The sequence below is a fragment of the Siniperca chuatsi genome, linkage group LG12 (genome assembly GCF_020085105.1).
Source record: "Siniperca chuatsi isolate FFG_IHB_CAS linkage group LG12, ASM2008510v1, whole genome shotgun sequence".
Lineage (NCBI taxonomy): Eukaryota > Metazoa > Chordata > Actinopteri > Centrarchiformes > Sinipercidae > Siniperca > Siniperca chuatsi.
The window spans coordinates 6,442,414-6,456,131 of record NC_058053.1 but is presented as its reverse complement, the minus strand read 5'-3'; the positions used below and the strand labels follow the sequence as shown (position 1 = coordinate 6,456,131).

Below are 13,718 nucleotides of genomic sequence, written 5' to 3'. Positions count from 1 at the left end.
GCTGTTCTATTAGCCACGTGGCGATCATTTTGGACGATTAGCGCAGTCACAGAAACATTTACAGTAATAAAGTCCTATAAGAAACTGCCGACGTCTACAAGAGAAAATGATGTAGTTATGCTGTAGGGCAAAAAATACATTGTATACATATAATAAAGCTACAAAAGTCACTGCTGTCAAAATAAATAGTCCCCTATAATATAAGGTTGTTTTTCGCATTCATGTTTAGGGTGGAAATCTTTTTTTTTTTTTTTTTGTCAAGCGCATTCCCCACCCATTGGCGCAGGTGTGCCTACCTGCCTTCAAACACGGAAGTTTTAGGACTATCACGACTCGTTTTCCCCACTGCACCTATGGTATGTACAGTGGACTGGCTTCCCTATTTTGTTTTCTTTTAGAAAGCCGCTGCAAAAGTGAACCGAAGTAAGCAAAAACAATAAATCTGTTCAGGCAGTGGGCGTAAACAACTCTTTTTGGACTTCAGGAACCAGGTCCCAGCGGGAGTCCGACCCAATGGCATCCGCCGGACAGACGCATCCCAGCGGGCCGGCTCAGGGAGCGGGGCCCGGGGAAAGGCTGTCGATCCACGGCAGCACAGAGAAGCTGGATTCCTCCGCTGTCAATCGCATGCTGATGGAGTTCTTGGCGTACTTTGGCAGAGCCCTACTCGTCTTCTATCCCGTGTATCTGACAGGGTACCTGGGCCTCAGTATCAGCTGGGTGCTGCTGTGCATGCTGACGGTCACTTGGTGGAAGAAAAATCGCCAGTGGAAAGACGCCCGGATCGGAACCGCCATCGAATTTGTGGACAATGAAACGCATTTGGTCAACAAGGAGCTGCAAAGTGCCTTACAGATGGCGACATGGGTATGTATTGTGCTAACATGGGACACCATCACAGATTTCTATGGTTTGCCACTGAGCAGCTTTGCTGGGGCAGTAGGTGTGAACTGCCTTGCTTAAGGGCACTACAGCAACCAGGCACCAAAGGGATTCAACTCAGCAACAAATCAGTCACTGAAGAAAGACTCACCCAACCTTTGCTGTCAAACCTGTTTTTGCTGTGTTTTCGGAGTCACTGATATCATGGCTGGTCAAACAAGGCAACACTAAGTATGCAGCCAGTTTGTGAAACATCCTGAAACAAGTCCTGTACTGTAGGCCATGTCACGCTCTCTGTTGCCTTGACTACAATACACTTTATTTGCATGACATGCCAGACTTGGGCTGAACCTCCCATACTCAGAAATGGGTTAAGCCAGCCAAATGTGCTGTTATTTTGCAGGAGGTTTGGTCTCTCCACATTTGATTACACCACACCCACTCAAACAGTGACTCATGGGAACTAAGGGAGAGACAATCGGTTGGGGTTCTTCTAATAACAGAGGAATGTACCATTCACAGTAAATGTGAATATTTTAATGGTGGGAGCAGTTAGAGTCTTGCAACTTGCTCTTTGTGTGTGTGAGACATGAGATGATGATGATGACATATATTTCCAGTGCTATGGTTTAAAACCTAAAACACAGGTTTATGCAGAATTCCATTTTAAGATATGCAGATTTATGAGTTCCACCAAATATGAAACAGTTATATCAGTGCATCTTGTTTTACCCCATTTATAGGTCATCTTAGGCAGAAATCACTGATGGTACTTTAGTTTATTTGGATAAGGAGTGGGCCCACCCGATGCTCTGTATTAGAACATGACTCTAAACCTCTGTTACAGTGCACAGTTTTGATGCTGCAAAGAAACTTTGGTAAGCCCTAACAAATACTACTGTGCTCCTTCGTGTTCATTTTTTTACTAAGAAATGCTGTCAAAATCTGAAATGGGAAAGATTTGCATAGTTCTTTTGGGATCCATCAGCCTCATAGGCACTTGATTTTTTTCATGTGACTGATTTTATGTTGACTAATTTTACTCACAAGCCATTTTAAAATTTGCATGATGGATAATTAATAATTACTGACACGATTATGTCCTCCATCTTCACCACCATCATGCATGCTGTTATGTTGTTTGGGTTTAACAAATGCTTACAGACCCACTTCTAACTTCACTATCATATTTTGTTTTTCAAAGGTCCACTTTCCTGATGTTGAGAAAGTTGACTGGGTTAACAAGGTACAGTACCAAAATGAAGTTATCTTCTTACCTCTTTCTGCTTTTATGAGATGATGTTAGGCATCATCATCCCAGCCTGCCAAATCAAGTTGGTGTTTTTGATTTTTGACTGGTTTAAAGGTCCAGCACACAGCACACTTTCCACCCCGACCGTCCCATCATGGTAGAGGTCACAAGGCCTGTATTTGAATGCGTTCAATGTACACGGAAATGCCTCGGCAGACCACGCGGACTATGGCAGTTGGGGTGGACGGGGTGTTAAACTCCCCATCACCATGCTGTGACCTGGCCACACTGAGATGAATGGGCTGAAAGCAACACACAGGATGTTCAACTGTATTGTTTCATTTCTCGACAAACTAAAACTTATGCCATCAGTGTGATTTAAAAAAAAAAAAAAAAAAAAAAAAAAAAAGCGATATCAACAGTTTGATGCATAGTATTCCCTCTATTTAAAAGTGCAAGTGAACTTAGGTTTGCTATTTGATTAAGGCGTGGAATCAAGGAGTTTTCGTGTGCTCTGTTGTGCTTTGTATGTCCAGGTGTTGGAGCAGACCTGGCCTTTCTTTGGGATGTACATGGAGAAGCTCCTTAAAGAGAACATCCAGCAGGCCGTCAGGATGTCCAACTCCGCACTCAAAACGTTCACTTTCACCAAGATCCACTTTGGACGTGTAGTGAGTTTGCCTTTGTCCTCATTTTACATCCATTCGTCCTCCGTTACTCCTTGGACCCTTTTAAAGCCATTTGAATCCTCCTGAATATTACTAGTCACACAGTAACTGTGACTTGCTGTAGGTAGAAATGATGCCATCACACCTGTATGGGATAAACTGAGAGTATAGTGTCTCATTAAACACGGTTGAGGAGGTTCCTTAATGTTTCCCTAATTCCAGCCTCTCAAGATCACTGGATTGAAAGCATACACAACTGAAGTGGATCAGAGGGTGGTGGTTCTGGACATGAATATGAGGTTGGTTTGACACATTTCTCACTTCAGAGCCGTTTCTGTCTTGTCGTTCGGCGTGTTTTTTGGTCCCTCTGTTCCGAGTTCACTGTAAACTCTGAACAAGCGCCTAGCGGGCGTGCGTGTAGTTTTCCCTTACAGTCATTCACTTCTCACCAGCGCTCTTCACTTTGCAGTTATGACGGTGATGTGGACATCGACGCTGTGGTGAAGGAGCCCATCAAAGCTGGTGTCAAAGGACTTAAAGTGGGAATCCAATTTTTCTGTATTCTCTGCAGTACCCTTATCCTCACCGTGTGTGTTTACCAGTCTTGTAAAAAGTGTCCTGAATCTTCCAGCTCCAAGGAATGCTGAGGGTCATTTTAGAGCCGCTTATTGGTGAAGCACCACTGGTGGGAGGAGTCACCTTTTTTTTCATTCGCCGCCCTGTGAGTGCCCACTGACATTTTCATAACCTTACTGTGTCATCAGTTAAGCTGTGTGATTAGCCAAGTTTAAAACTAAACATTTTTTTCCAGACCCTACAAATCAACTGGACTGGCATGACCAACCTTTTGGACACCCCTGCCTTCAGGTTAGTTTCCACAGAAAACCCCCAGACTCTTATAATGCCGATCCTTTCCTGTTGGCCTAAACAGAGTCGTAACGATCACCCCAACATTTTGCCGTTTAGTCGTCTGGTTGTAAAGCTCCCTCATCTCATCTGTCCCCTCCCAGTTCGTTGTCTGAGGAGGCCATCTTGGACATCATTGCCTCGCTCATGGTGTTGCCCAACCGCATGTGTGTGCCTCTCATAGACCAGGTCAAAGTGGACCAGATGAGGTTCCCACTACCTCATGTATGTAAGATACACTTTCCATTAATCTTCATCTCATCACTTACGGGCATTCTTAAATACTGTACCATTGCACATTTCAGGATAAAAGTCCCCTACCAAAAATTTGGATGTCCTTTTGGCAATTGTAGGTTTGCCTTTTTTAATATGTAGGTGAAGATTTTGTCTCTTTCTGTCATGTGAGATAATATTGTCAGTTTGAATCTTGCGTTCCTTGTCTGTTCCTCAGGGTGTGGTGAGGGTCCACGTGCTGGAGGCCAGAGACCTGATGGCTATGGACACATACATGTTGGGTTTAGTGAAAGGCAAATCAGACCCCTATGCAACAATCAGAGTCGGCAACCGACATTTCAAAACCAAGACCATCAAAGAGAATTTGAACCCCGTATGGAAGGAAGTGTATGAGGTAGAGTAACAGTAACATACTGCAGTTGTCATGTGAAATATTTTTGCAAATGTTTATGCTTTGGTTTCAATAATATGAGTACGCTTTTATTATTTTATTATTTATTATTTAAGGGCCTTTAAATTGGTTAAGCCTGAACACGATTGTTTTTCTTACTCAGTAATCCTTCATGTATTCTGGTATGCAAAACTAGCCAACTGCTAACATCCCATCACGCATTTCCTTGTTTGACTAAAGACAAATACTTTCTGTCACAGATTGCATTGAAGAACTACTCAAATCACTGCTAGCAACTCAATGTTAGAAAGCTGAGGTTGTCTCCAGCATGTGACAGTTTCCTTTTTTGCAGTACTAACTGCACTTTCAGGTGTAATGTTCATCATCTGATGTCCCTTTTCTTTCTCTAAATGCTTTAGAAAAGTATGCTGAACCAGGGCATATATCATAACATTGACCTTCCCATCTGAAAGAGATTTAATAACATCCACCTTCTCTTTATCTGAGTGCAGTTTGTCGTCCATGAGGCCCCAGGGCAAGAGCTGGAGGTGGAGATATACGACGAGGACACAGATAAAGATGACTTCATTGGACAGTAGGAAACTATCTAAAAACAGCACCAACATGTGGGGTTAATGCTGTTTGAGTCACATGTATTGTGTTCACTTTACTATATACAACTCGTCGAAGAGTTTCTCAAGCATTACTTATTACCCTGCCACACATATCCCATCATGGCTCTCCATAACAAAACACAAGGTAAAAATTTTAATGTCAAACTCCCATTATTACCATTAGTGTCTTGATTACTATGTAATTATTAGTTAAGAAGGCAAATAATAAAAAAAAACAAGCCATTAATCTGAGATCAGACCATAAAAAGAAAAGGGAAACAAAAACTTTACTCTTAATAAAGAGATCTAAAGTGAGCTTATGGCTCTGTTACTGAGCATGTTGGCTACAATCTTTTTTTCCCACTCAGGATGACATTAACAGACCGTTTTCAAAAGGCATGGTTCTGTCAACATAAGCTTACAACTTCACCGCAGCTTTCTTGTGTCAAGTCGAGTCATCTCCCTCCAACAATCTATGTATGGCAACTTTGCCTATATGCCAGCGACCAAATTACAATTAGTGGGGAAATCATGTGAGTTTCCTGGGCGAGACGCTAACTCGCAGTGCACTGGCATTTAAATAAGTTGGAAGGTGCAGTATGCTACATTCGAATAATGTTACATGTTTTGTGTCCTCGTGTGATGTCCTAACAATTTAGCTTAGCTTAGCTTTAACACTAAATTTGCTAAAATATATTCGTTTTCAATGTTAGTGCTGTAAGGTTTTCACTCGCCCTCATCATTGTTTTTTGATTATCACCGCAGGTATCACCTTGATTTGGGAGAAGTGAAGAGGGAGAAAGAAATTGATCAGGTGAGCTTTTATTTGATATCGTGGATACAATGAAGAAAGTGATTCATGCTTAGTAAGTACAGTTTTTTCTCTGCAGTAGGAAAAAAGTAGTATTCACAAAATGATTGCCATCACTACAGGCCATTACTGTGTACTGTTTCCTACTCTTTTCATTCCTTAGGAAATATCTTGAGACTTTGCAGCAGCAGCATTAAGAATTAAGAATGGGGGGGTGGGCATTTAAATGCTAATGCTTTTACATGCTAAGCATTTACAACCAGTCTTCTATTTAAACAATGTCTTTATATGAGTGATCATGTTGATAGATGAATCTCCCTCACTGTTGTAGTGGTTTCCTCTGGAAGGCGTCCCGAAGGGAGAAGTTCACCTCAAGCTCCAGTGGCTTTCCCTTAAGACTGACTCCAGCCTGCTGATGGAGGTAGCCCTGTAGCTGCTTACGTTTCTCCCATCAGAATTTTCATTTACATTAATATTCACTATGATCAGACTCTTATTCTACTTGTCAGTCCTCTGGTTTGCCATCTTAAGTGTAGGTTGCCCCTGTGTGTAACTTGAGTTACTGGGCCAGCAGTCAGTCAGTTGTGTGAATCACGTATTGCTCTCTGCCATCACTCTCTTCAGTCTGCAGACGGCCTTGCTTGTGCTATGCTTGCAGTGTATCTGGACAATGCCTCAAACCTACCAGTAAGTGGCTTCTGATAGGGACTGTTGTGTTTGAGAGCACATGATACAACATGGATAGACAAATGTGCTGATGTGTGTATTCTCGTGTTTGTCTCCAGAAAGACCACAGTGAGATCACCGAGCATCCGAAACACGGGAAGCACTCAAAGGAAGGCCGGGTAAGACGGGAGCTTTTTAAGTTTGTTGTTACGTAACGCTGTGCTCTTACGATTATGCCAGCTGTGTGTGTGTGTGTGTGTGTGTATAAGTGTATGTATGTATATATATATATATATATATATATATATATATATATATATATATATATATATATATATATATATATATATATATATATATATATATATATATTAAAAGAAATCTTAAACAAACTCAAACTCGTCCTCATTGTTGAGAATAGAAAAAACAGACATTGGTAAATTGTTTATTTTTCCTCTGTCATAGGAAAGCAAGAATAACACAGCATTATACTTAATCCATATGAATGCATATTTAATTTTTTTACTAATCTACTGGTCATAATTGCATTAGTCCTATAGCCCATACTGTATGTACTTTTATGAATTCATTCCCAAAACAATAATACAAATGTTACATTACATTTGTTTCCTTCAGTTCTTAACATATAATACATCAATTCCATATTCATTTGTACATTTCATTTTCTCTGCATCCTTTTATACACATTATCACATAAAGCTGTTCTTACTAATAAATCTAGTCAGTTTTGAAAAGGTGGTGATTTTTAATTCTTTCATTCTTTAACACCAGCCTAATCATTGCCACTAGACCCATGCTGTTCATTTTTATAGCTCATGGACACCTAACATGAAAAGTGGGATTTGTATTTAAAGTTTATTTTTTGCCTGTTATATAAAGCCAATTAGATATAGCTCATTTCAAAAGAAGATTGGCTTTAGAGTGAAGAGAGAGAATGTTTATTCTTTGAGGGTGAAATCAGGCAGTGATCTAGCTTCTCTTTCACTTTACTGCCTTACATTTGATAGTTCTATTGTATCTTGATGTCAGACAAAAGCCTCAGTCACATCAGATGTTATCAGGCAGTGCTCCGGGTGTACTCGTTCCTGTTCATAGCTGGTATTTCCCGTTTGTCTGGTGCATTCTTGTCATTTAATGTGGGTGTGTTATTAAAAGCTGGAGTTCATCTTGTTCAGGGTGGGTTTCCCAGCATAAAGAGAAAATTCAACAATCATTATATCTGTATTCATTTGCCCTCTTTGTAAAGCAAATATAGGCTGATATTTCATAGCATTTTAAGAATGCTATATAAGACAAATCAATAAATGCCATTGAGGTCACAGATCACAATATTTGACCTACTTGAACGTGCGCCCATTTCAGGACACTTTTTGATCCAGACCTGTTAAACAAATCTGTCTCAGTCTCCTAACTTGAACTCAGTAGCAGCTATTGCCTCTGAATGCCCTCTGCTGGTCATTGTGTGAAAATACAGTCACAGAGTGACAAAGTGAAGGATGAGAGACAACACTGAATTTCTACTGTTAAGGGTTCATTACCCTGAGCTACAGTGTCATAGCAAACATGGCTGAGAAAAACTTGTCTTCAGGGTTGTTTGTTCATTTCCAGAAGATTCTGAGGAAAAAGATGAAAACAGATATTGGGATGTGGTTGTAACATTTACTAATGTATTTTTATAGTAGACAGTCTCAGCCAACATGTCGAGTTTAGTAAAAGTGGCGGCCAAAACGGTGACACAGAGTTGAAACTGAAAGCCAGTGACACTGGAAAAAAAAAACAAAAAAAACCTGACAGCGTAAAAAACTGTCACTGAAAAAAGAGTGGCATGAAGGAAAAAATCAGAACATTGTCAGTGCAAAATGCATCAGAATGCAAATAAAATATAAAAATACATTTTAATGTCCGTGTTTTATTTTTCAGTGAAACTTGCCAATACAACTTTTTCCAATTCAAACGTTTCAATGCCAATGTTTCCTTTTACAGTTCCGGCTTTGTTTTCAATGCCAAATACTATTTTCGATGCCAAATGATAAAGGCACCGTCCTGGCTCCATATGCTTGTAGACACACTCCCAACATTAGCCTGTAGCTGGTGGCCTTTTGTAATATGCGAAAGCAGAATTTTAATGACAGAACTGTGTCATATGAAAGCAGTTGAGACATCACTGTTCAGGTGGCTCCAAATGTATTGTTGATAATGATGGGTCACTGCCCATCAGTAGAGCTGCTAAATAATATTCGTCATTGTTCTTAAGGTTTCCTGTGTCAGTGTTATTGATACAGTGTATGAATTGCTGATTTGCTTTGTTTTCAGCTCACAAAGAGAACTATCCTCCCGAACTCCTTTGTGGAATTTTCCATTGATAAGGATGTTCAGAAAAGCAAGGTACGGCTCTCCCTTTATTACATAAATACAGCATGTTCTCTTTAATTAATTCAATTAATTAAGTCATATCTGTTAATTAATGTTTATACTTGTGTTGGTGTGTTTTAGCACTGCACAGAGCAGACTTGTAACTGTCAAACTGACAAGTTTCATTTCAGTCGACATGTCTGTGGTGTAAAAATATTGCTGTCACAGAACGCAATCACACAACACAGTAGTTGTCTAGCTTTTTTGCAATGAAACCATTCTGCTGTTGTTATTACCCGCCACTGTCTTCTCTTACCACAGGTTGCGTATGCATCGAAAGACCCAGTGTGGGAGCAGGGCTTCATCTTCTTTGTGCATAATATCAATACACAGCAGCTCAGTATTCAGGTTTGTCATTTAATGTCGAACACACCACCATACCTTCTTTTCGCATATTCCCAACATTTTTCTGTTTTGATTGCAAAATGGCACCTAAAAAAGAGGAAACACCAATGTTGAAAATGTTGGATAAAACTAGAGCTCTTTCAGTCACTCACATATCCTCAGGAGGTATAAAACTTTTTCCATTCACTGCTTGAATAGTCTCATTTGTGTTCTCGTGGTCCAGGTCAAAGTTCCCGAGAAGAAGACTCAGCTCGGTGTTCTCAGCTTGCCCCTGAGTCGCCTTCTCAACACCTCCAACATGACTCTAGACCAGCGCTTCCCGCTGGAGCGCTCCGGAGCAAACAGCCAGATCAAGCTGAAAGCCACTCTCAGGGTGGGTGCACAACGTTGGCAAGCATACACATACATTTAGTACACAGAAACTCACATTACACATAGACGCATCAAGAACATCACACAGTGCTGTTCAGAGTCCTGTTCAAAGCAAAACATTTCTTTCATCCTAAGTAAATTTGCATTTTGCTGCCGTCTATTTCCAGTTGAAATAACTCTGATGTCATTCAACCTACACCTAGATCATGAGAACTTGCAAGTGAACTTTATTACATTGTGTCACTGACGTTAGCCATGTCCTCAATCCCACAATAGATTCTTACTGTGGAAAAACCTCCACCCAAGATTATCCTCAATCCTGCTCCACAAGTCAAACCACAGACCAACCAAGGAGGTAACGCCCCGTCCTCCTCTTCGGCACTTTCCGCCAACACCATCCCCGCTGGCCAAGCCTCATCTCCGACCCAGGCAGCTAATTCCCAGAATGGCCCAAATGGAGACTATTCATCTCACCGCCGTGGCTCCCTCCTGCCGCCTGAAACCTGGCAGCCATCTTCTTCCACAACAAACCTGCGTCGGTATGACTCCCACAGCCTGCTGTCAGAGAACTCCATCGCTTCGTCACGTTTCGACGTTTCAGAGGGAGCCTCGTATCCAGAGTGAGTCTATGGTTTCGCTCTGTGTGTCCACATGTCTTTTTCAGACCTTTAGTGTGCTGACTTCTAACCTTTTTATACAGAAGTCATGAACTAAACTGGATTTTAGCAAGAGTTAAGTAACAAATTTTGTTTTTATCACTATAGGGCCATCAGGAAACATCAGGGTTCGTTTGGGGAGATCCACCTGACTGTACGCTATGCCACCCTGAGGAATAAACTCATGATCATTGTTGGCTCCTGCAGGTACATATCCAGCCTCACTAGTGTTTCCCCGCAGCACTAACACTGAGCAGGAATGTACCCATTTGCTCATCACATTTTAGATCTCAGAACACTGAAATTGACATTTCTGTGTGATAACATTAAAAACAGTTTTGTGTTGAGAATAGTTATAATAGTCAGTATTGCCTTGGTTTGAATGCTGTGACTGAATCCAACATAACAGAAGAGGAAATTGCTGTAATTGAACATACATATGATTTTCTTTTCAAATTCATGTCTAAGTTGTTCAGAAGAACTATGAAAAAGAAAGCGCAAAGCCAGCTATGATAACCATTGTGTGTACCTGTTGCCAACAGGAACTTATTCCGCTCCAATGAGAATGGCACAGACTCTTATGTCCGCCTGTATTTGCTCCCTGACCAATCCTGGATACACCGCAAGAGGACACATGTCAAAAGGAGGACAGTCAATCCTGTCTTCAATGACAAGTAAGCTTACTGGATTCATCCCACATCACACATTTGTAAGAAAAAAAGCAAAATTGACATTTTCATCGGTTGCTTTTTTGCTTACCAACTTGAAGTAGTTACACAGAGTCAGAGGCACAGAGGTTGAGACTTTCTGCCAACCATCTTTTGTCACAGGTTTGAATTTGATCTGTCACTTGAAGAAGCAAAAACCAGGAAGTTGGATGTGGCGGTGAAAAATGGCAAGATGTTCCACTCACGAGAGAGAAAGGACATTGGCATGGTAGGTAATGCTACTTGCGATAGACTTGTGTCTTTGTTCCTGACAAGATTTCAAAGGCTATTGGCAGTTGAAATGGGACAACTATATAGCCTCTAAATATCCAACTTTGGCTCATTATGGATCAATGTTGTAAATGTGTTTTAGTTCATACATATATTGGAAAACCAATGGCTTGACCGCTACAGTTGTCACACTTTTGCAGTTTGCAACTCAGCCTGGATAATTGACTGATTTTTCATGTTCTGCTCGTGTCCACAGGTGATGCTAGATTTTTCACAGTTGGATCTTGTCAAAGGCATCACGGAATGGTATGGGGCCCTTTATCTTCTTTTCTATGATTTGGCTGCAAATAATTCTTAGTGTTTTGTTCTAAATGGAACACAAAGTTGAGTTTGATACTTCCTACTGTCATTGTGTACATTTTCTTACTTTGTTCAGGATAGAAAAATCCTGCCTAACCAGCTTCTTTTAAAGGGATAGTTTTGACATTTTGGGAAATAGGCTTACTTACCTTCTTGCTGACAGTTAGAGGAGAAAATCGATACCACTCTCATATCTGTACAGTAAAATGAAGCTACTGCGAGCAGGCACAAAAGGGGAAACAGCTAGCCACTAATTAACACGTACTATCTTGCTTGTTTAATTCATACAAACACTGAAGTGTAAAAATGACATGTTGGGGATTTACAGGGCTCTTTGTGCTAAGCTAAGCTAACCAGCTGCTGGCTCTAGCTTCATATTTAGCGGACAGACGTGAGTGGTATCGATCTTCTCAAGTAACGTTTGGCAAGAACGCGAAGAAGCGTATTTCCCAAAATGTCAAACTATTTCTTTAAGCTAGCAACAAACATCTGCAATAACTTACAACTACTGTTTGACCCAAGTCTGGTTGGAGGGCAAAGACCCATTCTGGTTGATAGTAATAATGCATACAAAATATATGTGGGGAAACAAATGAATTATTAGGTTCAAGTACAATTATATGAATATTTAATTTCTCTTTCCTCTTAAGGTTTGAGCTCACATTGCCTGGGCTGAATAAATCCAGCTAGCGGGCTGTAAAACTTCAGTTTGCAGCTTGAAGAGCAGCACTTCAGCCACTGCAAGGCCAAATGCGGGCCTGACGAATGCTTGGAGAGTTGCATATTCCTTTGACTTCCTTATCATCACGGACCAGAGTTGGGTTTTCCAAGAGCAGCACTAAACCCATCTCAGATACTGGACATGTTTGGTACTGCGTGTCAAAGTATATGTGATCACAGGCACACACAGTAATATTCCAAACCACACCCCTACTTAAGGTCTTACTTGTCCCACTTACTGATATACCCCATGATTTAACACAATATTTAGAATAGAATATACTGTTCTAAATGACCTTGAACAAAGCAGAAAAATAGCTGTAAATAAGACTTTTAAACATGCTTCGGTATCCCAGATAAAGCATTTTGTGATCCAGTTTATTGTAGCTTATTTGGCTTGACAAGCAGAAACCAAATGATCCTGAATAGTAATGCTATTGCTAAGCCTCTTTTCCATAGGAAGAGAGGATGTAATTCTTCAGAAAATGTTTAGATTTCTACTTTATGGAGAAACAAAGATGTTTTTTTGTTTATTTTGGCTTGGTTTTTGCGTTGATCTGAGCCAAAGTTATCCTTTTGTATTTTCATGTAAATAGTTGTATTGATAGTTTCTATGTAATATAGGGAAATAAATGAAAAACCATGTGTGTTTGTTGTAGCAATCCAGGAGAGTCATTGCATGGTGAGGAAGGGTTACACGCTTTAATACACACTGACAACCACATATTCACAGCTGGAAGAAGCCAGATACAACTAGAGTTTTTGTGTGTTTCGGTGAAATAGTGAGTTCATTAGTAGTGAAACTGCATCTAAGCAAGGCGCATGAGATGTAGTTCTTTGCTCAAGGACGCCTCGACCACAGTTACACCTAACCCTCTCAGATTTACCACCTGGTTTTTAAGTTATCTTCAATTTCAATATTTAAAATACTCACCCAACTTTGTTTTATACAACTTGATAAACACACTTTTACTGTATATATCCCTGTGTCATCATTAAACATGGTTTTGACATGGTTTTCATAGAGAGTACTAATAAAAATGCTTTCTGCATTTGCGTAAGATTTAACTTGAAAACCACGTTAATTCATTAAGACATGGAAAAATACCTCTTACATTAGTTACAACCACCATCATAATACATTTTTGTAGACTGCCACAGGCATATGGTAGTCGTCTTTGCAAAAAATAAATAAATTGTTGACTGCTAATTGTAAAAAGTTGTGCCAAGAGTTTGGTCTTGACTAATGGAGAGCTGTTTATCTTTCTTTATTTAAATTATTCAGCAGCTGGAGAGTATATGGAAAAAATCTGGTGTTTTGAACTGACACTAAATGACTGTGAGATTTGTTTTCAGCTAACATTTTGATGACAAATAAACATCTTCAAGCAAATAAATGTTGGATTTTCATTTAAAAGGGTTTCAATGTGTGATTGTGAGTGTGATTGGTTGTCTCATTACATACAGTAG

The 13,718-nt window shown here is 40.2% G+C and overlaps 1 protein-coding gene across 2 annotated transcripts; it reads left to right on the top strand.

Moving 5' to 3' along the window:
• The first annotated feature begins 232 nt into the window (after positions 1-232).
• Positions 233-13,641, top strand: esyt3 (extended synaptotagmin-like protein 3). 2 transcript variants are annotated; one of them, XM_044217761.1, is made up of 24 exons: positions 233-356; positions 485-867; positions 2,087-2,128; positions 2,671-2,805; positions 3,025-3,101; positions 3,272-3,341; positions 3,434-3,523; positions 3,614-3,669; positions 3,813-3,933; positions 4,160-4,336; positions 4,846-4,928; positions 5,713-5,761; positions 6,090-6,179; positions 6,383-6,445; positions 6,544-6,603; positions 8,759-8,830; positions 9,119-9,205; positions 9,426-9,575; positions 9,851-10,194; positions 10,339-10,437; positions 10,773-10,904; positions 11,061-11,166; positions 11,425-11,474; positions 12,179-13,641. In XM_044217761.1, the coding sequence occupies exons 2-24, from the start codon at positions 514-516 to the stop codon at positions 12,216-12,218; spliced, it is 2,547 nt and encodes an 848-aa protein (XP_044073696.1). In that variant the 5' UTR covers positions 233-356; positions 485-513; the 3' UTR covers positions 12,219-13,641. The 2 variants fall into 2 exon arrangements, with proteins under 2 accessions (XP_044073696.1, XP_044073697.1); XM_044217762.1 differs by lacking the exon at positions 233-356 and adding an exon at positions 1,730-1,760 and having other exon boundaries at positions 754-867.
• The last annotated feature ends 77 nt before the right edge of the window (positions 13,642-13,718 follow it).